Source organism: Phalacrocorax aristotelis, chromosome W, assembly GCF_949628215.1.
Source record: "Phalacrocorax aristotelis chromosome W, bGulAri2.1, whole genome shotgun sequence".
NCBI lineage: Eukaryota > Metazoa > Chordata > Aves > Suliformes > Phalacrocoracidae > Phalacrocorax > Phalacrocorax aristotelis.
Genome location: NC_134310.1, coordinates 4,532,051 through 4,555,712, shown reverse-complemented (window position 1 = coordinate 4,555,712; position 23,662 = coordinate 4,532,051). Strand labels below are relative to the sequence as shown.

Below are 23,662 nucleotides of genomic sequence, written 5' to 3'. Positions count from 1 at the left end.
CAAGGTCTCCCCTCAGCCTCCTCTTCTCCAGACTAAACACCCTCAGCTCCCTCAGCCGCTCCTCATCAGACTTGTTCTCCAGACCCTTCACCAGCTTTATTGCCCTTCTCTGTACACGCTCCAGCACCTCAATGTGCTTCTTGTCCTGAGGGGCCTAAATCTGAACACAGTATTCAAGGTGTGTCTTCACCAGTGCCAAATACAGGGGCACCATCACTTCCCTACTCCTGCTGACCATACTGATACAAGCCAGGATGCTCTTGGCCACCTGGGCACACTGCTGGCTCACGTTCAGCCGGCTGTCGAACAGCACCCCCAGGTCCTTCTCCGCCGGGCAGCTTTCCCAAGGCACTTTCCCCCAAACCTGTAGCGTTGCATGGGGTTGTTGTGACCTAAGTGCAGGACCCGGCACTTGGCTTTGCTGAACCTCATACAATTAGCCTCAGTCCATCGATCCAGCCTGTCCAGATCCCTCTGCAGAGACTTCCTACCCTCAGCAGATCAACACTCCGGCCCTATGATAATTAATTTAGCCTTAAACGGAATTCCAATTAAAGTTTACAATTTATTGACTAGAGACAAGTAAGCAGCGCTGGATGCACAGGGGATTCTTCCGCCTAACGTGCATCCCGTCATACAAAATTACAGGGTTTATATTCAGTTACTTAATTAATAACAATTAGTAAAAACACGCCTAAGTTTACACTCATTGGTCAGTGATAAGCATCCCACTTGCCGTTGGTCAGCCGTAGTTAAATTAGCCACGCTTGCCATGTAGATTAGCATGCATGCCCTTTACGGGTGTGGGGGGGCAAGTCTTTTTGGTCCTGAATTGGGTCGGTGGTCGCAATCTCCCCCTGCCGGAATTACCTTTCCCCCAGTTTCCATGCTTCAGCGCCTTCTGAGCCAAGAAGTTCCCTGTTATCACTACTGGCTGATTTGTGGCCTTCCCTTATCTTGGCACTCTCCTTTGTAGCAAGATGTTTCCACTGTTAGTCCTTGAAGTTCTACTGAATTGTATCCTTTTAGGAGGCTTCTTGTCAATGAAGCATTCATTGCTAATGCCCTCTTGTCTGGCCTAAGCGTTATTTATTATCTTGTTAAAATTCTCAGGTGTTAGTTTCTACTCCTAACTAAAATTCTTTCTTAACAATTAACTTAACAAATCGCCAATCAACATTCCAACCATTAAGACAGTTAACAAGTCAATTGAACGGCCCTCGGTTACACAAGCACAAACAGAACGGTCAAATGTTAGAGGGTCACACTTCACCGTGTGACTCTAGCATTGTTCCATATTGACACGAATCAGATGAACACATTTTACAGGCCCCATTCGGTGTCAGCTACACCCCCACTGCAATTGATTAGCAGAGCCCCGCAGCCTGGAACTGACGGCCATTCTCGCCTCCCCGCTGAAGCGGCGTCGCGCGCCCTTCGCCCCTCAGGCCCGCCGCGGGCTGCCCCCCGCACTGCCTGCCGCGCTGCCCTCCGGCAGCTGCCGGGAACACCGGCCCTTGCGGGTGCCCTTGAGCGCTGCCACGGTTACGTACCTGGCCGCGGCTGCGGCTGCCGTGCCGGTAGCGGGCGGGCACCGGCGCTGGGGCAGGCAGCCCCAGCTCAGTGACGGCCCCGCCGGGCGGGGCGGGGCGGGGCGGGACGGTGGCGGGCGGCTGGAGCCAGGTTAGTCCCTGGGAGGCAAACTGCCGCTAAACTGCTCTCCCCTCTACTCCGAGTGGTACCGCCCACAGCCTTCGAGCGCGAACGGTCGGGCGGAACCATCCGCGTCACGGGAAAGGGGAGCCCGCCGTGGTCGGAGACTCCCCCCTCCAGCGAATGGACCAGCCCACCTGCCCATTGTAAACCGGCGGAAAGAGGCGGTACCATCTCCTTGACTGGGGGTGGAGGGGCGGTTGTTCCCTCACGCCCTTTGTAGGATGGCAAGGGAAGGGGAGGGCGTCCGCCCTCGGAGGCGGTGTGGGGCGGGGGAGAGGCCCCGAGGTTCCCCAGATAGCGGGAGAGGCCGGCCCTGGGCACCCCTGCCATGGGGAGCAGCCCCTCCGTGGCCCCAACACACCTCTGCCATTACAAGCCCCTTTCATGTGGGTTGCGAGCACCTTGTCGTGTCCCTGTAGGGCAAATGGGCCCCTTGGGCTGCCAAAGACTGGGTGGGAGCTGAACTGGACGGTCCCTCATGTCCTGACCAGCCTGAATTATCGTGTGGCTTCATCCCCTTGCTGAGGCTGTAATGGCAACACGAAGGTGAAGTTCCCCTAATGTGTTGGGCTGCAATTAAGAAAACCGAGGTACTGAAGTTGTTTCAGGACTTTCTTGCTAGGGCGTGAGCTTTATACTTAAAATCAGATATGCTGAAGACTGGCTTTGCAAATAATTTCGATACCACCTTGTGGTTCAGCCCCAGTCGGCAACTAAACACCACGCAGCTGCTCACTCACTCCCCCCACCCCTGTGGGATGGGGGAGAGAATCGGAAGGGCAAAAGCAAGAAAACTCATGGGTTGAGATAAGAACAGTTTAAGAATTAAAATAAAATAGTAATGATAATAATAATGATGATGATGATAATAATAATAATATAAAAAGGAAAAGAGGGAAAGTAAAAAAAAACCAACCACAAACGATACAACCACTCACTACCCACTGACTGACGCTGCCGGTCCCCGAGCTGTGATTGCTTACCTCCTCCCCCAGCCAGCTCCTCCCAGTTAACATACTGGGCATGACGTTACATGATATGGAATATCCCTTTGGTCAGTTTGAATCCACTCTCTTAGCTGTGCCCCCTCCCCTCCCGGCTTCTTGTGCACCTGGCAGAGCATGGGAAGCTGGAAAAGTCCTTGACTAGTACAAGCACTACCCAGCAACAACCAAAACATCAGTGTGTTATCAACATTGTTTTCATACTAAGTCCAAAGCACAGCACTATGCCAGCTGCATTGGAGAAAATTAACTCTATCCCAGCTAAAACCATGACACACCTGAATAAATACACTGTGAATAGGAGAACCAGCGGAGATCTAGGGTAAAAGAGGAATAAAAAAAAAAATAATCCCATTTCTGCTAACGTAGGATATTCTGTCCCCGTTCTTAGCTGTGCTGTCCAAGCAGGCACGGTGCAGTTGTTCTGCAGTCATGCATCTTTGGCTAGAGAATTTTCATAATTGCACCTTCAGTCCTCTTTTTTAATTTCTCAGCACTCAAAATTCCCTGTGCTAGAGTTGAAGTGCCTGAGGGAAGAGAGGTGTATTTTGTTGTTGTTGTTGTTGTGGAGATAATGTGGAGTCACAGAATCACAGAATGGTAGGGGTTGGAAGGGACCTCTCGAGATCATCTCGTCCAACCCCTCTACCTGAGCAGGTACACCCAGAGCAGGGGGCACAGGACTGCGTCCAGGCGGGTTTTGAATGTCTCCAGGGAAGGAGATGCCACAGCCTCTCTGGGCAGCCTGTTCCACTGCTCTTGCACCCACACAGTAAAGAAGTTTTTTTCTCATGTTTAGCTGGAACTTCCTGTGTTCCAACTTGTGCCCATTGCCTCTTGTCCTGTCGTTGGGCACCACTGAAAAGAGTCCAGTCCCGTCCTTTTGACACACACCCTTCAGATATTTAGAAGTACTGATGAGAGCCCCCCTCAGTCTTCTCTTCTCCAGGCTGAACAAACCCAGCTCTCACCTTTCCTGATAAGAGAGATGCTCCAGTCCCCTGATCATCTTCGTAGCTCTCCGCTGGACTCACTCGAGCAGTTCCCTGTCCTTCTTAAACTGGGGGGCCCAAAACTGGACACAGTACTCCAAATGAGGTCTCACTAGGGCAGATGTGCTGGTTTTGGCTGAGAAGGGGTTAATTCTCCTCACTGTGGGGGTCGGCTACCTTTCCAGCTTCCCGCGCTCTGCCGCGTGGCGGGGGGGCTGGGAGGGGCAGGGCCATGGTGGGGGCGGCTGACCCCGACTGGCCAATGGCAGGTTCATTCCATACCATGTGACACCATGACCAGTATTTTGGGGGGGGCAGTGGCAGCACGGAGGCGGCGCGGCGTCGGGTCGGCGGGTGGCTGCGGCGCGTGCGGTTTGTTTCGGCGGTTCGTTCCCCCTCTCCCTTCCCTTCCCCCCTCCCCGGGGCTTTGCGCCTCTCGTTGTTCTCCTTTACATTGCATTTCTGTTGTTGTTTCTTTTAATTTTAATTATTAAACTGTTCTTATCCCAACCCACGAGCGTTACCCTTCTGATTCTCTCCCCCATCTACCGGTGGGGAGTGAGCGAGCGGCTGTGTGGGGCTGAGCTGCCGGCTAAACCACGACAGCAGAGTAGAGGGAGAGGATAACCTCCCTCCACCTGCTGGCCACACTCCTTTTTATGTACCCCAGGATATTGTTGGCCTTGGCCACAAGGGCACATTGCTGGCTCAGGGTCAATTTGCTGTCCAAATTCCATCCTGTTCAGGCACTTTGTCTGCACTGTTTTACTCAGAGAATATGTCTTAGAAACCTGGTGCCCTCTTTTCCCATGCAGTTGATGACGCTCCCTTAGGAGTTCTGTTATCAGCTCTTTATCATAGACTTTTAATCTTGGCCTGTGTAGCAACAGACATACTATAAAATAAGCATTATGCAGTTTTATCTTATTGCAGGGAACCAGCAGGAGTAATGAAAGTGGAATCTCAAAGTTTCCTGCCTGTGTGTCCTGTACCTGAGACATCAAGTTCACATGATCTTGGTCATTGATAAAACTGTCTGCAAAGATAAAACTGTCCTGATAGAAAATTAAATTTATTAAGGCGGGTTCTAATCATGGTGTTGACCACTCTGTGTGTTTTTTCAAACTACTTACATGTTACATGTTCTGTCTGTAACCGGAAGGGCTCAACATAAAACTGCGATGACTTGCTAGTGATGACAGATCAGATAGTTGTTATTATCTAACAAACAGGAGAAAAGCTTCCATATTGGACATTTGTTAAGAAATAGCTCAGCAAACTGGCTTGTGGAGCAAAATATAGCACTTGCAGCACATGTAAGGAGAATTACTAGTTTCTGAAGACAGCTTTTTAGCCAGATGACTTGTACACAACCTCACTGTTTTCTCCCCCAGTGCCTTTACCCTTTGAATGCTGCCTTCTATTTTGGGCAAAGTCTCCTTTTGTGTGACACAGAAGCTTGCTGTAGAAAAACCACTTGACTTTGCAAGAGGAAGGAAGTAACCCTTTGGGCTGCTGAATATCCTTGACCCCTGAGAGCTTCCAGGCTAAATCCACGCTGGCACACAGTCAGTCGACCCCCAAATAACCTAAGAGTTAGGGCACCTAAATTGTGTTGTGGGCTGGATCACCATAGATCTCACTTACAAAAATAAAATTAGCAATATCCACTTTTGCAGAGCTTTTTGAGCTTTATAGTCAGAGCACTCTATCATTGCTTAGTACTATTGTGTTTATTTTAACTGGAACAGGGCCATCAGTATTGGTGGGACTTGCTGAAATGTGCTTGCTGAGGCCTTGAATCAGGAATGATCCTCTTCCCACCAGTCTTAGTTGTTTAGAGAATTTTTTGACACGCACAAATAAAGGCACTTAAAAAACAAATAGCACCTGATTTTCATATACAGAGTCTTTGGGGAAATACCACCCCATCAATTATGTATTTTTTTAAACACTGCCTTTTTTTTCTGTCTAAAGGGGGCCATTTAATACTGCGAGTAATGTTGGGAGTAATACCGGGCTTGCCACAAATGAGGCGCTTAACTGAGTTCCTTATTTTTATTATCCATTGTCTGCTAACCAGTTTTTTGTTGTTTCATTTATTTGCCTTTTCCCTGGGGAAGGAAGGATGGCAGCTCGGCGTGCGCTGAAAGCTGTCTTGGTGGATCTCAGCGGCACACTTCACGTTGAAGACTCAGCTGTGCCCAGCAAGCAGGAAGCTCTTAAAAGGCAAGCTACCTTTTTTGATGTCCTCTGACAGGTTATGTCGGCGCTGTTTGCACAAAGACGCTTCTCTAAGTAAAAGGGCCTGAAGCTTCTGCCTTTTTATGCTGTCCTGGATAAGCAAATACGCGGCCAAATTCTGCTTTTGTTTAAACTTGTATTAATACCAAGAGAAACCAGCAAAGGACCTGGATGTTGAAAAGTTGCCATGTATCACCTGAGCCCCTGCAGCTTTTACTAAGTTGCTCTCCAGGTCTTTTCTAAGTCTTTTCTAGATAGAAAATGACAATATTCAGAGTGTTTCCGCTAATTCATATGGGACTACAGCCTTAGGCAAAGTGCAAAGTAGTTAAGCTAACCCAAATTACCCCATGTACACCAAAGTCACTTCAGCTGAGCTGTTCCTTGGTGCTTTGTTTAACTGCAGGAACCTGATTGTTTGTCTGAGCCCTTAGGTCTGTGGAGAGCTAAAGTGGAATAACAGAGAGAATCACTTGGCCTAGTGTGCAACGCATCATTTGCAGAGTTCTCGTTTCTTTTGGTCTTTCAGCCGAGGCTTTGCTTTATTATTTTTATAGGTGGGGTGGTTTTTTTTTCCTGCTAGGTAAACAACCTCAGCTGTTTTTTAGTTTGAGAAATATTTGAGAATACATCCCATGTTTTGTAGGAATTTCAACACGTTAATAAATGGGACAGTTAAGTACCTCTTTCTCTTATAACGAAAGGGTGCCTAAAGAAACTGAGGCATAGTAAAGTGACTTAATCTGGCTCAGTCAGTAGCAAGACAGCATACGCAACCCCAGGGATTTTTGTACTGTGTTATAAAACTCTTTTCCTGGAGAAGAAACATCTTGAAATGGATGAAGAAAGCCACAAAGTGATGTATCCTATCATGATGAGTGAGGGAGGGCACCTTAAGATGCTGGGGCAGTAAGAATTAATCAGGAGAGAGGAACAGGGTTGAATTAAGGCTGAGAAAGTGTGCTGGTTTTGGCTGAGAAGGGGTTAATTCTCACTGTGGGGGTTGGCTAACTTTCCAGCTTCCTGTACTCTGACGTGTGACGGGGGGGGGGGGGGGCTGGGAGGGGCAGGGCCATGGTGGGGGCAGGGCCATGGTGGGGGCGGCTGACCCCGACTGGCCAATGGCATGTTCATTCCATACCATGTGACACCATGACCAGTATATTAAGGGGGGGCAGTTTGTGGCGGCGGCAGCAGGTCGTTGTCTTGTGTGTGGTTTGTTTCTGTGGTTTGTTCCCCTCCCCTGGGGCTTTGCGCCTCTCGTTGCTCTCCTTTACATTGCATTTCTGTTGTTGTTTCTTTTAATTTTAATTATTAAACTGTTCTTATCCCAACCCACGAGCGTTACCCTTCTGATTCTCTCCCCCATCTACCAGTGGGGGAGTGAGCGAGCGACTGTGTGGGGCTGAGCTGCCGGCTAAACCACGACAGTCTTTTTGGCGCCCAACGTGGGGCTAAAGGGTTGGAGATAATAACAGCTGCTGGTCACAGGACCATGTTCTCATTTTTGCAGTTGGTGTTAAAGATTGGTGTTGGTTTGTTTACTCTGCTGTGTTCTGCTGTGATTAGTAACGTTTTGCCTATGAGATTTGTCATACAAACACTTGTTTTCAGCTTTATCTGGTATTTGGGTTTTTTGCTGAAACCCTTACTGCACTTTTGATACCACCTTGTTGAGGCAATTAGCAATTATACCTCCTCCTCTGAGAGATTTTATATGGAGGGAATACAGAATAGTACCTTTGCAACTTTGTTCTATGATGTCTCTGCCTTTATTACAACCACCTTCTTGTATCTTGAACATCCTTGGGTGGTTAAGGTGCACTTATTGTTAGTTTTTGGGCATGTTGTTTTGGTTTTGACTAAGCAACTTAAGAATATCACCCAGAAATCTTCCCCAAGGCTTGATAGTTACAAGTGGCAGGGCATGTGGGATAGCATGGGCAAATACCTAGGGCAGTGGGCACCCCCAGTGTTTTGGGGTTTCACCCCTGAACAAGTGCAGAATCCTGAAAAACTAGTAGAATATTTGGAGAAAGTATGTTGTTATGCTGGGAACTCCAGAGAGACACAGATAACTGCAACATGCTGGGGTCTGGCCCATGCATACCGAGCCCTGCTCAACAGTATTCAGTGACCCCAAGGGGAATGAAGAGTGACTGGCACTGTAGCCACTCCAGCCCTGACGACAGGCACTGCAGCCACTAAACCCCCCACAACAAGTACTGGAGCTGGCTCAGAAAATAAACCCGTACCAGTATCAGTTGCCCCCATACAGAAGATGAAATATTGGAAGCGGACGTCAACTCGTTTAGAACGGGATGATGAAAAAGCAGGGCCGTCACGGGGAGAGGAGGAAGAAGTCATAAATGAAAGAGACCACCCGATCCCTGTCCTTGATCGAGTTGCAAGATATGTGAAAAGATTTCAGCTGTCGTTCAGGTGAGCACATTGCCACCTGGCTGCTCCGATGCTGGGATTATGGGGCCAGTAGCCTGGAATTAGAGGGAAAAGAAGCCAAACCACTGGGATCCCTTTCTGGGGAAGGGGGCGTTGACAAAGCAATTGGGAAAAAAGCACAAGCCCTCAGCCTCTGGAGGCGACTCCTGTCCAGAGTGAAGGAAAGGTATCCCTTCAAAGAAGATGTTACATATTGCCTTGGAAAATGGACAACTATGGAGAAAGGCATCCGGTATGTAAGGGAAATAGCTGTGCTTGAGGTGATTTATGGTGACCTGGACAATCAACGGTCCTCCAAAGATCCAGATGAAGCCAAGTGCACACGACCCATGTGGCGGAAGTTTGTACGGAGCACACCATCTTCACATGCAAACTCATTGGCAGCAATGTCCTGGAAAGATGACAGGGCACCAACAGTGGCAGAGGTGATTGATAGACTCTGGGATTATGAAACAAATATCTCTTCCTCGCTCGTCTCTGCTGTGGAGAAACTATCCCAAGAGGTCCAGCAACTCAAAGAAGATCTGTCCTACTCCCCACCTCGACAGAGTAGTGCCTCAGCTGTTAGGAATAAGCGTCCTTTGGCTCAAAGGAGGGGATACACACCACGGGCCACCCTATGGTTCTACCTGCGTGACCACGGAGAGGACATGATGAGGTGGGATGGCAAGCCTACCTCGACCCTACAGGCACGAGTGCGTGAACTGCAAGAAAGAACAATCACTCAGGGAGGCTCTTCCAGGAAAGCTGCTGCTCCAATTTCCAGTGAGCAAGTCCCCAGACAGAGGAGTAGAAGCGCTGATTTTATTTCTAAGTGTAATAGAGGGACTCCTGATTCACATTTACAGGAAGTGAGTTGTGAGTGCCATGATCAAGACTAGAGGGGCCCTGCCTCCAGCCAGGTGGAGGAAAGGGATGACCAGGCTTACTGGACTGCGTGGATCCGACAGGCTGGCACGTCCGACCCACAGGAGTATAAAGCTTTAGTGGACACCGGCGCACAGTGCACCTTAATGCCATCAAACTATATAGGGGCAGAACCCATCAGCATTGCTGGAGTGACAGGGGGATCCCAAGAGCTAACTGTATTGGAGGCCGAAGTGAGCCTCACCGGGAATGAGTGGCAAAAGCACCCCATTGTGACTGGCCCAGAGGCTCCGTGCATCCTTGGCATAGACTACCTCAGGAGAGGGTATTTCAAGGACCCAAAAGGGTACAGGTGGGCTTTTGGTGTCGCTGCCTTGGAGACAGAGGAAACTAAACAGCTGTCGACCTCGCCTGGCCTCTCAAAGGACCCTTCTGTTGTGGGGTTGCTGAAGGTCAAAGAACAACAGGTGCCAATCGCCACCACAACAGTGCACCGGTGGCAATATCGCACCAACCGAGACTCCCTGATCCCCATCCATGAGCTCATTCACCAACTGAATGGCCAAGGAATCATCAGTAAGACCCACTCACCCTTTAACAGTCCCATATGGCCAGTGCGGAAGTCTAATGGAGAGTGGAGGCTAACAGTAGACTACCGTGGCCTGAATGAAGTCACTCCACCGTTGAGTGCTGCTGTGCCAGACATGCTAGAACTTCAATACGAAGTGGAGTCAAAGGCAGCCAAGTGGTATGCCACAATGGATATTGCTAATGCATTCTTCTCAATCCCTCTGGCAGCAGAGTGCAGGCCACAGTTTGCTTTCACTTGAAGGGGGGTCCAGTACACCTGGAATCGACTGCCCCAGGGGTGGAAACACAGTCCTACCATTTGCCATGGACTGATTCAGACTGTACTGGAACAGGGAGAAGCTCCCGAACACCTTCAATACATTGATGACATCATTGTGTGGGGCAACACAGCGGAAGAAGTTTTTGAGAAAGGAGAGAAAATAGTCGAAATCCTTCTGAAGGCTGGTTTTGCCATAAAGCAAAGTAAGGTGAAGGGACCCGCAGAAGAGATCCAGTTCTTCGGAATCAAATGGCAAGATGGACGTCGTCAGATTCCTATGGATGTGATCAACAAAATAGCAGCCATGTCTCCACCAACTAGCAAAAAGGAAACACAAGCTTTCTTGGGCGTTGTGGGTTTTTGGAGAATGCATATTCCAAATTACAGTCTGATCGTAAGTCCTCTCTATCAAGTGACCTGGGATAAGAATAATTTCAAATGGGGCTCTGAGCAACGACCAGCTTTTGAACAGATTAAACGAGAAATAGTTCATGCAGTAGCTCTTGGGCCAGTCCGGGCAGGACAAGATGTAAAAAATGTGCTCTACACTGCAGCTGGGGAGAATGGCCCTACCTGGAGCCTCTGGCAGAAAGCATATGGGGAGACCCGAGGTCGACCCCTAGGGTTTTGGAGTCGGGGATACAGAGGGTCCAAAGCCCGCTATACTCCAACTGAAAAAGAGATATTGGCAGCATATGAAGGGGTTTGAGCTGCTTCAGAAGTGGTTGGTACTGAGGCACAGTTGCTCCTGGCACCCCGACTGCCAGTGCTGGGCTGGATTTTCAAAGGAAATGTCCCCTCCACACACCATGCAACTGATGCTACATGGAGTAAATGGGTTGCTCTGATCACCCAGCGGGCTTGAGTAGGAAACCCCAGTCGCCCAGGAATCTTGGAAGTGATCATGGACTGGCCAGAAGGCAAAGATTTTGGATTATCACCAGAGGAGGAGGTGACACGTGCTGAAGAAGCCCCACTGTATAACACACTGCCAGAAAAGGAGAAGCAGTATGCCCTGTTCACCGATGGGTCCTGTCGCCTTGTGGAAAAGCATCCGAGATGGAAGGCTGCAGTAGGGTGTCCTATATGAAAAGTAGCCGAAATGGCTGAAGGAGAAGGTGAATTGAGCCAGGTTGCAGAGGTAATGTCCATCCGGCTGGCCTTAGACATTGCTGAACGGGAAAAGTGGCTAGTGCTCTATCTTTATACTGACTCCTGGATGGTGGCAAATGCCCTGTGGGGCTGGCTGCAGCAGTGGAAGCAAAGCAATTGGCAGCGTAGAGGTAAACCCATCTGGGCCGTCACATTGTGGCAAGATATTGCTGCCCGGGTAGAGAACGTGGTTGTAAAGGTACGTCATGTGGATGCTCACGTCTCCAAAAGTTGGGCCACTGAAGAACACTGAAACAACCAGTAGGTAGATCACGCTGCCAAGACTGAAGTGGCTGAGGTGGATCTGGACTGGCAGCATAAGGGTGAACTATTTCTAGCTCAGTGGGGCCATGACACCTCAGGCCATCAAGGGAGAGATGCAACATACAGGTGGGCTCGTGATCGAGGAGTGGACTTGACCATGGATGCTATTGCACAGGCTATCCACGAATGTGAAGCGTGCGCTGCAATCAAGCAAGCGAAGCGGGGTAAAGCCTCTGTGGTATGGGGGACGATGGCTGAAATATAAATATGGGGAGGCCTGGCAAATCGACTATATCACACTCCCACAAACCCATCAAGGCAAGCGCCATGTGCTTACAATGGTAGAAACAACGACTGACTGGCTGGAAACATATCCTGTCCCCCACGCCACTGCCCAGAACACTGTCCTGGGTCTTGAAAAACAAGTCCTGTGGCGACATGGCACCCCAGAGAGAATTGAGTCAGACAACAGGACTCATTTCCAAAATAACCTCATAGACACCTGGGCCAAAGAGCATGGTATTGAGTGTGTGTATCACATCTATCACGCACCAGCCTCTGGGAAAATTGAACGGTACAATGGACTGTTAAAAACTACACTGAGAGCAATGGGGGGGTGGAACATTCAAGCACTGGGATACACATTTAGCAAAAGCCACGTGGTTAGTCAACACGAGGGGATCTGCCAACCGAGCTGGCCCTGCCCAGTCAGAAATCCTACATACTGTGGAAGGGAATAGAGTCCCTGTAGTGCACACAAAAAGTATGCTGGGCAAAACAGTCTGGGTTCTTCCTGCCTCAGGCAAAGGCAAACCCATTCGTGGGATTGCTTTTGCTCAAGGACTTGGGTGCACTTGGTGGGTGATGCAGGAGGATGGAGAAATCCGATGTGTGCCTCAAGGGGATTTGATTTTGGGTGAAAACAGTCAATGAACTGAATGGCACAATGCAAACTGCTATATAATATTGTGTGTCACCTCTGTGTTGTATCAATGGTATCAGAGTACAAGCCTCCCAATCCATGGAAGATAAACTGTGAAAGCAGCAAAGTGCAGCAGTGATGGAACGATGACTGACTCGGTATGTAGCAACCCAACGCCACACACACCATCTCTCCCACCGTGAAAGACTGATACAGCAGATGGAGCCCAGAGTCATGGACGGGGTGAACTCAATGGACATGTTAATGGACATTTTACAGGGAAGGTCCATAGACTAAGGGAATGCTGTCTGTGTATTATGTTAAAGGATGGGAAGGGGAGGGGTGGTGGTTGGTAAGGTTGTATTGCATCGTATGGGACCTGGGCATGGTGTAAATGGTATGGAATAAGGGGTGGAGAATGTGCTGGTTTTGGCTGAGAAGGGGTTAGTTCTCCTCACTGTGGGGGTCGGCTACCTTTCCAGCTTCCTGAGCTCTGCCTGGTGGCGGTGGGCTGGGAGGGGCAGGGCCATGGTGGGGGTGGCTGACCCCGACTGGCCAATGGCATGTTCATTCCATACCATGTGACACCATGACCAGTATATTAAAGGGGGGCAGGTTGCGGCTCGGGAGCGGTGCGGCGTCGGGTGGTGAGTGGCTGCTTCGCGGGCGGTTTGTTTTGGCGGTTCGTTCCCCTCCCCTCTCCCTTCCCCCCTCCCCCGGGGCTTTGCGCCTCTCGTTGTTCTCCTTTACATTGCATTTCTGTTGTTGTTTCTTTTAATTTTAATTATTAAGCTGTTCTTACCCCAACCAACGAGCGTTACCCTTCTGATTCTCTCCCCCATCTACCGGTGGGGGAGTGAGCGAGCGACTGTGTGGGGCTGAGTTGCCGGCTAAACCACGACCGAAAATTTTACTGGAGTTGTATTAGCTGCTTAGATTTTTGTAAAGCTGGACTGTTGCTCAGTGGAAAAGTTCACAGAGGGATTAGGAAACTGCATTTCTTTTCACAAATAATTCTGTGGAAATAATTATCTCCTAAAGATGTAAAATTGCAAGGACATAAAAACTGCTAAAGCATTGCGTGTTCATTCATTACCCATTCATTCACTGGACTTTGTTTGCCTCGGATTTCATGCTGCAGGGAGAACTTGTGCCAGGTGAGAGCCAGCGTTCTTGAAAATCCATATATAAATATATGTATATAAAAGCAGTGATATTGTCAAGAAGAGCTCAGTACCTGTTCTGTCTGGTGCTTGTCTCCATACCTCCAGGCAGTAGACTGGACAGAAGAAATGGCTTCTGTAGAATCAGAAGACAAACTGTTTTATAAAGCCACTGATTCTTCTTTGACTTCTTGATTCCTGCTGAGCCGTGCTCACGCAGGCCCTGGACTGGCTTTGGCGAGGGAGGGGGTTAGGGAAGGGGTGAGGCGCAGGGGGAGTCTGGTGCTGTTTGTCAGCTTCAGCCTGCTGTCACAGCTATGGAGAGCAGGTGTCATTTCATTGACAAGAACAGACAGGTCTTTTTGCTTAGAGCTTTGAAAAAAATATTTTCTTATGCTCTTTTCTGCTAGTCCTTCCTAAAGAGACACTGAAATGCTTGGTATGCAGCTTGCTTAGGGAACAAATGGATAGATTCCATTTTTACTTCTCAGTATTGAGGTCCATAGGAAAAAAAATACTAATTTTTATTTTATTAGCAACTAGGGGACTTTGTTACCAGTTCATTCTTGTGAAGGGTCAGCATATCTCACAAACAAGAGAAAGAAGCAGCAGCAGGTGCAAGCGAGTCTCCAGCGTTGACCAACTTCACTGTGATGTTCTCCGTGCAGTCGTGATGCCAGTGTTTGTTTCTATAGCAACAAGCAGAGAAAGTGATGGTGGGGGAATAATTAAAGGGAACGCCATTGAAATTGTCACTTAAAATTATTTGATTGTTTGGTAGCATGTACTGTCGGTGTAGGGCAATAGTGTGGTTTTATGTGATATTGTTGTTCCTCAGTAAAGGGAGAAATGGCTGCAAAAGCTGGCGCAAGTTGCCGCGCAGGTAACAGAGTCTCCTAGAGCATTCTGCATTTCTGAATGAGCCACTGCTGCTGTGAAATTCACCCAGCATGTGGAGTTCAGTATATTAATTTATCAACAAGGTTCTTCTGTTTATTTATTTTGGTTCAGGATGCTGTTGATCCAGAATACAGAACTGGTTTATTTATTTAGTTTGAATTAAAAGGCTTTTCAAACTTTTTGTTGATGATAGATGTGTTTGCTATTACTATGAAGATGGAGTTTGGAATCACCATTTTCCTCCAGACTTCTCCTGGTAGAAGCAAAGCAGGGGACACTTGGTCTTGTTCCAGTAGCTGTAATTCTTGCCATCTGTTTCACCTTGCCCTCCAGTCCACAGAAGTTAACAACCTCCTGGTTCTTCCGTGGCACCAGTACAGTACTGGGATGCATGCAGTCTTTTAATCTGCAGCCTTTAGACAAACTGTCCTTTTTCAGCCCCAGAAAGACATAAACAGAAGGATGCTGTGGCCAGTTTGCATTTTCTCTTCATCCATCAGGCTGTGCAGAGCTCCGGTTACCATTCAATTTGTGACAAACACAACGAAGGAGTGCAAGAGAGACTTGCTGGAGAGGCTGACGAAACTGGGATTTGACATTGTGGAAAATGAGATCTTCACGTCTCTGACAGCAGCCGGAAATCTTCTGGAGCAAAAGCAGGTGTGGTCTCTCCTCCTGGTGGACGATAAGGCCCTGCCTGATTTCACAGGTGAGGTGGTCAGAGAACAGCATGGAGGAAGTTACTGAATGGCTAAGGAAACACAGTGTTCTCTGTTTTGTAGAATGAGTCATATTTATACCACTAGCCATGATGAAGCCTGAAATGTGGAACTCTCCAGAGTTATAAAAGTCCTTTCTTCTTTTTAAATTAACATTAAACAGTCTGAAGTCGTAGTTTCTTGAGTAGTGGAAATGGCAGCCAAAGCCTTCAAATAGTCAGGAATTCAGGCAAAACTCGATACTTTTTATTAATTTCCAGTGTTAAGAAAAGTAATACTTATCACTGGAGATTTATTGCACCTACCAGTGTTGATTTGTTTATAGTAAGGATGTGTTGGTTTGTTGGAAATCAGGTTTCCCTCAGCTATTGTACAGTTATTTTCAGCTCTTTATGAGCAAAATCATAAAGAGCTGAAAAGCCAGAGTGTAGGCACACGTGGGAGGTTGTTTCTCTCTTAATACATTATTATTAAATGTAAAATCTCCAGGTAGTTATTGTTACTTACCTTGTATTGAACACTTAGATCTCACTCCATGTACTTTGATACCTTAATTGGTGACAGAAGGTTCATAGCCCTGACTTCTCGAGATTGTAATCTCTAAAGACCTGGTTAAAACTTGTTTTACTTTCAGATGTTCCCATTTCCCTCCCTCATCACTAAGGGGAGTATTCTAACTTGGACATGTCTGGCAGGTGCCTGAAGCTAGGGCAGTTAGTCCTTGACTTAACCACATCGTCGTTTCAAGAGTAGTGAAGATACCCACAGTTTTAATGTACTCAGGGTTGAAAACTGTATATTGTATATTCAACCTTTCATCTAAAGTCAAGGCAGCAAAAACATGGATGGCTTATCACTGCTCCCTGCCCCTTGCCTTATGAACAGAAATTCTTATGGCTGTGTAATTTAAGTAGGTTCTAATATTGCTAGGAGCTAGACTAGATTTCCTGTTCATTTCCTGTTAAATTTTAGTGCCCTAGTCTAGTCAGTAATCTTCAGAAAGATAAGTGTTCAGGAGAAAAGCCTCTTTGGGCTCTGAGAGCAATGAAACCTGATAATCTGTTCCACCTAACATCGTACCCAGAGAAATACGCCCCCAGAAATATTCTGTATTTGCATTCTCAGGAAGGCTTTCTTGGGTCAGAAGCAGCAGAGGCAGCAGCCATTTCATCAAAGGTGGTTAAATCAGTTTAATCTCCATATATTTGGGATCTTTCCATCAGTTTTACAGTAGCTGATGCTAATTTTGTAAAAGATAGCAAAGGTAGAGGTATCAGCAGAGTACCTTGGTGGCATTTTCTGTGTTGCTTGGATCTGGAATGGATTGTTTGTTTCTTTTTGCTACAAGCAGTTTTGCTCATATTCTCTCAGTGCTGCTCTTGAAACATTTAAGTACAATGGAGAATGTTTTAAATTCCTGTTAATGGCTGATATTGAACTATTCTTGGCTAATCTCTCTATAAAGTTTGTCACAGATGGATGAATGTAATCTGTTCCTGGTTAAGGGACCCAGATGCTTTTGGATGGTGCCACAAATCCACGTGGCATCTCCAAGCGTACATTTTGCCATCTGAGCTAACTGAAGGACACTTGGCAGGAGACATCAGCCAGCAAGCTGCAATGACACTCACTGGAGACCCAGGAGCTCTAGTTATCCCAGGAAAGGTGTAGGGAGTATGCTGTGTGCAGGCGGAATAAAACCCCTAGCAAGTGCAGGATGCAGCTGATATTTAACCTGTCCTAAATAAAACTCTCTGGTACTCCTGTTTCTCCTGTAGATGCCACTCTTCAATTGCTGGTTCTGTTCAGAGGTGACACTGCTGTGGAAAAACAGCCGTGCTCCTCCGGAGCAGTGCAGGACAAAGGAGGTACAAGCTGTTCTCGAGGGGACTAATCCACATTAAAAAAAAAAAGACCTTCCAGAAGAGCCAAAACTAATCTAGTGTAACAACTTCTAGGTCATGCTGCAGTACCGTCTTTGCCATCATAACCAGACTGATACGCAGAACAACAGTCAGGCTTTTTCCCCTAAGTGAAGTTTTCTGTGACTAGAGGGAATAGTAAAACTGGATGGAATTCACTAGCCTTCCCGCTTGCCTTACAAAGCAGATGAATATATGTAGCAAGAGATTCTTAGATAACAAGAAGTCATTCAGTTATAAAAGTGATTTGTGCAGTCCGCTGCATTTCAGTGGAGGCAGTGAGAGAATCACTGTTCAACAGTTGCTGTTCAGACTATCCATCTGCAGAGTTGTGTTCATTGTGAAGGATGGCAGTCTGGATAGATCAACACCTTTTCCACAGATGCTTTCCTCATTTCTAAAAGACTTCAAACTAGTCTGTGTGATGTGTCTGTGTCAGAAAATGCTCATTTTTGCTGCAAAAAGTGATTAATTGCACTTGTTGACTGCGTACTGCTAAGTATGAATAATTTTTCCCCTAGTAGCACTTAAAATAGGACAGTTGAACTGTGCCTGAGAAGCGCTTTTTCCTCTCCACCGACTGAAGAGCCCAGGCTGGTAGGCAACTACTTGGTTGATCTCCAACATTATGTTAGGTAAATCTAACCTGATACAAGTCCCAAAACGAGACAGACAGAGTAAGGCCATTCTCTAGGCACCATTTGAAATGACTGAGACTAAATTTCTCTTTTTGTATATGTGAGATTTTGATGCCATATTTAAAAGAATTCTCTCAGGTGAGATCTTTCCTGCAAACTGCTGAATGTAAGTGGTTGTGGTGCTCTGTCAAATTAAATTTTTCTGTATCCTAGAGGCAGCCTCCCATCGTGAACATACCTGGCTGCTCACAGATACACATGCCAGCTCTCTTCCCGTTAAGTTTGCTTTGGAATGCATTGATTCAGTAAAAGTGTTTTGTGATAATTAAGTGAAATGAAATATTGCCATTTGTGTACTGCTCAGAGTACCCAGGCTGCTCTGCAGGTGTGCGGGAAGGAGCAGATGTCCTCCATGGAGCATACAACTTGCCTAAGCCAGCCTCTTTGAGCAGAGCTCCAGAAAGGCAGTGAAGGGGCAAAGCAAAAGGTTGTGTTTTCTTAAAGGCTTTTTTTTTTGTAAATCAGGTGGGGTTAAGGAGAAGATAAATCTTCCTTTCTGCCCTGAAGATAGCGGCCAATGTTCCTCCTCTGTCAACCAGCTTTGCTAGTTCCGTTCCTACCTGTTGTGATAAAGACTGGAGTTGCCTGCAGTACCTGAAGAAGGTGCTATAAAATCAAACGGGAAACATTTAGCAGTCATTACCTCAACTGTTACAGTTACTGTCTGCAGGGCTTTTCTTGCACTGAAGCTGCAGCTGGGGAAGGGGAGGACTGCAATAATGTTGCTGTGCTTGTAGTACCGGGAGGATTCCTCTAGCGCAGCAGCTACGCAGGCTTCCCTTTGCTGCAAGACAGGTAGCTGCTGTGTCTGCTGTAAGGAAAAACTATCAGGCAGGTAACAGAAATCCACGGTGGTGCCTGTGGAGCCCCAAGGAGGGTGCCCGCCGGTGTGTCAGGGCAGGAACGGGCCCGTGGAAGGTGGGAGGATCTCAACTGCTGGGCAGGGAGCAGTTCCCAGTCTCTCAGCCCACTGCTGCACTCTCTTCCTGAGGCTTCCAGGTGCTGCGCCCAGCTACGACCCTCCTGCAGTACCACCATACCCTGCATTATGACCTTTATTCTGTGACCCTTTTATTGCACTCAGAAATGTTAGGAATCTGCTGACTTGTTGCTTTGAACTATCTTCCACTTGGAATTTTTGGTTCCCAATAGCAAGGAGCTCAAATCCAGCTTTGTTTCTAAAAGGCTCAGTAATAGCACTGTTAGCTGGGGAATTCAGTGGGATGTGAACGCACCTGATATCTTTGTACCTTTTCATGTAGCTGTTATTGTAATTCTGCCACCGTTAAAATATAAATTAAGGTAAAATAATCCACCTTCTACCTGGGATTCACCTGAAGACCCATCTCTGCTGGAAACACAGAGCTGTTTGGCTGTTACAGGTGATACCAACAGCCCCAAGAACTGCTGGGCTGCAGGTTTCCTGGCAGCAGCAACCTGAGAGTGCTGCTGCGTTCTCAGTCCAGACAAGGAGATTGAAGCTGTGGCCATCAAACTGCTACCTACAGCCACTCCCTGTGGTTAATGTATTTTAAAATATTTGCATGGGGAAATCAGATGTAATGTTAGGATGTTTGCCTTAGTGAAAAGTGAGGCTGCTTAGAGTAATGGGCCTAATTGCATGAGAAATGTAGACAGGCTTTTAGAAGTTACCTGTTAAAATCCTCAAGATAATAAATTCTTTATTTGGGGGATTTGCTTTTTTATCAATTTCTGGGGAAAAGAAAGGAAAGAACTTTATTTAACTCTCCAAATGAATGCCAGCTTGCATTCTCATTTGGGGCTTTGTGAAAGTCAGCATCATCAACTTAAACGAAAGCCAGTTCAGGCCTTCAGCTGTAAAAATTGTTTGTTGTTTTTTTTAAAAAATATAATTTTCATACTTCCTTCTTCATTCATTCTTTAGGTTGATTTTGGATGGGGCTCCTCTTATAGCTATACATAAAGCCAGATATTCCAAGAAAAAAGATGGCTTGGCTCTGGGACCTGGACCTTTCGTAGCTGAGCTGGAATATGCAACACCACCAAAGCGACCGTGGTGGGGAAGCTGGAGAAAACCTTCTTCCTCGAGGCTTTGCGGGGGACTAGCTGTGCCCCAGAGGAGGCCATCATGATTGGTGATATACGTGGGGACCAAATACCTTCTCACCTGCCCGTTAACCTGGCGTGTCGTGCCTCCCAGTTGCCATGAACTGATCTTTCTAAAAGCACTGGGATTAAACGAGGGGTGAAAATTGAACCATCAAAACTTGCAGGATTTAACATGTAGTCCATGGGGTTAGTTCTCTTACTTCAGTCGCTATTTAATCAGGCAAAAAGCACATAGTAAAGCATTCCTGTGATGGTTTGTCTAATAGATTCTAAATCTAAAATAGAACAGAATCTAAATCTAAAATATTTGACTCTGTGTAGCTTACTAGTGATCTGCAAAGCAGAGAACGTCATGAAAAACTTGTTAATAAATAGTGTCTGTGACCACTAACCAGCTGATCTCCTGTTCTGTCCCAGGACTGCAGGGATGATGGTGGTGGCGCCCAGAACGCGGGCATACATGGGATTTTGGTACAGACAGGTAAGTGCTCGATGGATCGGTCACTTTGGGGTGAATGCAGCAGATGGGTTTCCTCAGCTGCAGCACGGCAGCCTGTCAAGCAGTAAATTGTGATTAAGTCAGGATAGGCCATTATATTTAATGCTTCAACAACAGGGCTAGAGCACAGACTCCAAACCAATCACAGGATGATATGAAGTAATAAATGGGGGTGGCTGATCTCATAGGTGTGAATTTTTTCCTATGACTCTAAAATCCCAAGCACTAGTCAAAAAACAGAACTGTTACTATGACATCTTAGATTTCCAAAATCGGTCAAAGTAATGCAGCCTCTCATCATTCAGGAACTCTGGTGACGTTCCCTAGTAATTACACTGGTAATTATAAAAGTAATTTTGTTCCAGACAGAAGCAGAACCTTAAGGGACTGACAGGTATTACCAGTGTTATTGATGGTACTGTGGACTGGGCAAGGTCTTTCTGAGGCAGCAGCTGATAATGCCACACAGTCCGTTGTGTTGAAAATGAAAGCAAGTAATCCTACTCTTCCTCACAAAACCCAGAAGGGAAGGTGATAACATTATTATTTCAAGAACCCACAACACGAATATCTGAATAGCCAGAGAAAGAACAGCGCCAGTAGAGTGGAGTGAAACCAGTGCATAAGTAATGCTGATTTTTGAGCCAGAGCCGCCCCTGGAGGAATCTTCAGCAAAGCTCAGCATTTGTTTAGGGAAGACTTGTGAGATGTTTGTTGCAGGAGGACCTCAGATGGGCATTCCTCCTACTGTGTCTGGTTGTTACTGATCCAAAGAGGCTGTAATTTTCAGGGGGAAAAAAAGGATACTCAAAGGACCTTGGTAAATGCCTCATTTTGTTAATCTGTTACAGAAATATCAACCAGCAGATGAAGACAAAATTAATCCGGCGCCTTACTTAACCTGTGAGAATTTCACAGAGGCAGTGGAACATATCCTGGAGCGTCTGCTATGAGAAAGGGAATAGTTAGTTTGAAGAGACATCTGTTTCACATCATTTCCTTTACTCTTGCTTCAAAAATTAAGGTCACAGGATCAATGCATGCATTGCATCAGAAATCTGGCTGTATGCTCCTTCCAGTTGAGCTGTGAAAGGGCAGAGGATAGGTGTGGGCCCTGCCCGGGCACAGCAGATCCCCTTTGCTGTAGTAGTTTCACCAGGATGTGATGAGGGACCGTAGATACCCAGCAGGTGAGCAGAAAGGCTACAACCAACACAGCTGCTTTCCCAAATGACATAGGGGGCACAGCAGTGTTCTGTGTATTTTCAGTTTTTGAGCAATAACTGATGAAAAGCCCTTCCTGGAAAAGTGTCATGTTTTTCTGCTGAATAAGCTAAACTGAATAAAACCCCTTAGTCAGCCTGTAGTGATGTCACTGAGTATGCTTCTGCTCTGATTTAAAGGTAGAGATTAGGCACGTTTAGAAGTGACTTCTAAATTAAAATATCACCATTGTTTAATAATAACTACCGTTGATATCTTTCCTCTCATTAGAACAGAGCCTGGGTTTTGTTTTTAAAATTTTCCATAAAATTAAAACTGTCAGCATTTTACAGATGTTTTAATTAGATGCTGTTATGAAAAAGAATGGTACAGAAACAAAAATCTGGTATGAAATGCCTTAGAGACTGTGAATTTTTGAAATTAGACTTCAACAGGGTCCTATTAATGCTACAGTTGCAAAATTTCACTATTGTTGGGGTTTTTTTTTGTTTCTTTTTAATGTTATGGGAAAAATCCTTCAGAAGCCATGGGGACGGATTCCAGTTTTTACACGGTTGTTTAGTAGAGCTGTAGAATGAAATTTAATTCTGTAGCAGGCAGTGCTTTTCCTATGCACTAAATCCACTGATATGAACCAACTTTGTAGTGATGGTAAATAGCTTTTCTGGTCCATTTGTGAACTGTAGTCATCAAAGTCCTTTACAGTTGTTTTACAGTGCTACGGAGTGTTAAATTATTAGATTGTAATTATACATTACTGGAGTATTAACCTTATTGAAAATATAGTTTTGTGTTAATAAGCCATGCTTGTTCTTGTTAAGAAAAAAAATCATCATGATGAATGAATGGGAAGCTCTTCTCACATGAAAGATCTGTCTGTCTGCAGTCTCACTTGGTGGGTGGTTACCTGCGTTCAGATTTCATCTCTGCCTGACACAGAACGTGTGGGTGGAGGAGACTCGGCTGTGGAAATACAAGAAACAATAACACTACCCACACCACCCCCCGGAACAAAGGCCATCTTTAGATACTGTTTGCACGCCCTCAGAAATTGTAACTTACAGTTTTGAATAAATCCACACACCTCATGTTCACGCCAACAATTCTGAATGTGTTGGTTCCTGCTTGGAGTATGTCAGGGAGCTCTTTGGCCCACAGTCAGTCAGGTTCAGGAGGCGAGAGATCTATAAGCAAAAAACCTGTGAAGACATTCCCCATAAAGACTTCTGACAATGTGAGTGATGCTAGAACAAAAAAAGAGACTGTTGATGCTTTAGAGGTCCTGGAGCGTACTGGGAAGCATACAAGCTCGTGGTACTTAGAAAAGCAGCTGCACGTAAGCCAGTGCAAGGAGAACACTGGGAGAACAGCAGAGAGGGTAGCTGTCTTGCCAAGCAAGAGGGAGGGTAAGAGAGGGGCAGCCATGAGACCCGAGAGCCTGAAAACATGACTGATTAGAATTCCTAATGAAAAGGTGAAGGGAGGTGTGGCAGTCCTGACTGGTTACCTGGCTGCATTTATAAGCAGAAAAGCCTCCAACTTGGCTAGTATTTACTGCTGCGCTGCAAAGTCTCACTCTTAGCGTTTTATGGCTGGCTGAGAACCAGTGGGTAACCACCAATCCAGTTTCTAGTTAGATGAGCCTAAATGTGTTGATTTTCTACAATGTCTCCAAGTTCCTCTAATTCCTTGCCTTTTCCACCTTGGAAATATCCCAAACCAACGGGCAAGTAATACATGTGGCAAATCAAGACACTGATCTCAGCCAAAAATGATCTCTAGTTCTACAAAGCACTGCAAAGCTCCTGAATGTCATTAAAAGCAGTCACTTATGTTTCATTAAAAAGGGTGGGGTGCAGGTCTCTGCTGGTAAAGCTATGCTGATTGTGATGCTTTAGTGAGTCTCAGAAAGGGGGAATTACACTAATCATCTAACTGTTCTTAACAAGCTTTCTGCTCCAGTTCTTCTACACCA

The 23,662-nt window shown here is 46.5% G+C and overlaps 1 protein-coding gene across 1 annotated transcript; it reads left to right on the top strand.

The window, feature by feature from the left end:
* Positions 1–1,662: 1,662 nt before the first annotated feature.
* Positions 1,663–22,785, top strand: LOC142049485 (haloacid dehalogenase-like hydrolase domain-containing protein 2). The gene is made up of 5 exons (XM_075077246.1): positions 1,663–1,683; positions 5,836–5,941; positions 15,035–15,243; positions 20,382–20,445; positions 21,315–22,785. Exons 2-4 carry the CDS (start codon positions 5,841–5,843, stop codon positions 20,393–20,395), a joined length of 324 nt encoding a protein of 107 aa, XP_074933347.1. The 5' UTR covers positions 1,663–1,683; positions 5,836–5,840; the 3' UTR covers positions 20,396–20,445; positions 21,315–22,785.
* Positions 22,786–23,662: the final 877 nt, after the last annotated feature.

Excerpts from the sequence above, each read along its gene's own strand:
- LOC142049485 (XM_075077246.1), top strand. The coding sequence starts at position 5,841 with ATGGCAGCTCGGCGTGCGCTGAAAGCTGTCTTGGTGGATCTCAGCGGC. Across the intron at positions 5,942-15,034 it reads AAGCAGGAAGCTCTTAAAAG|GCTGTGCAGAGCTCCGGTTA; the intron begins GCAAGCTACCTT and ends TTCATCCATCAG.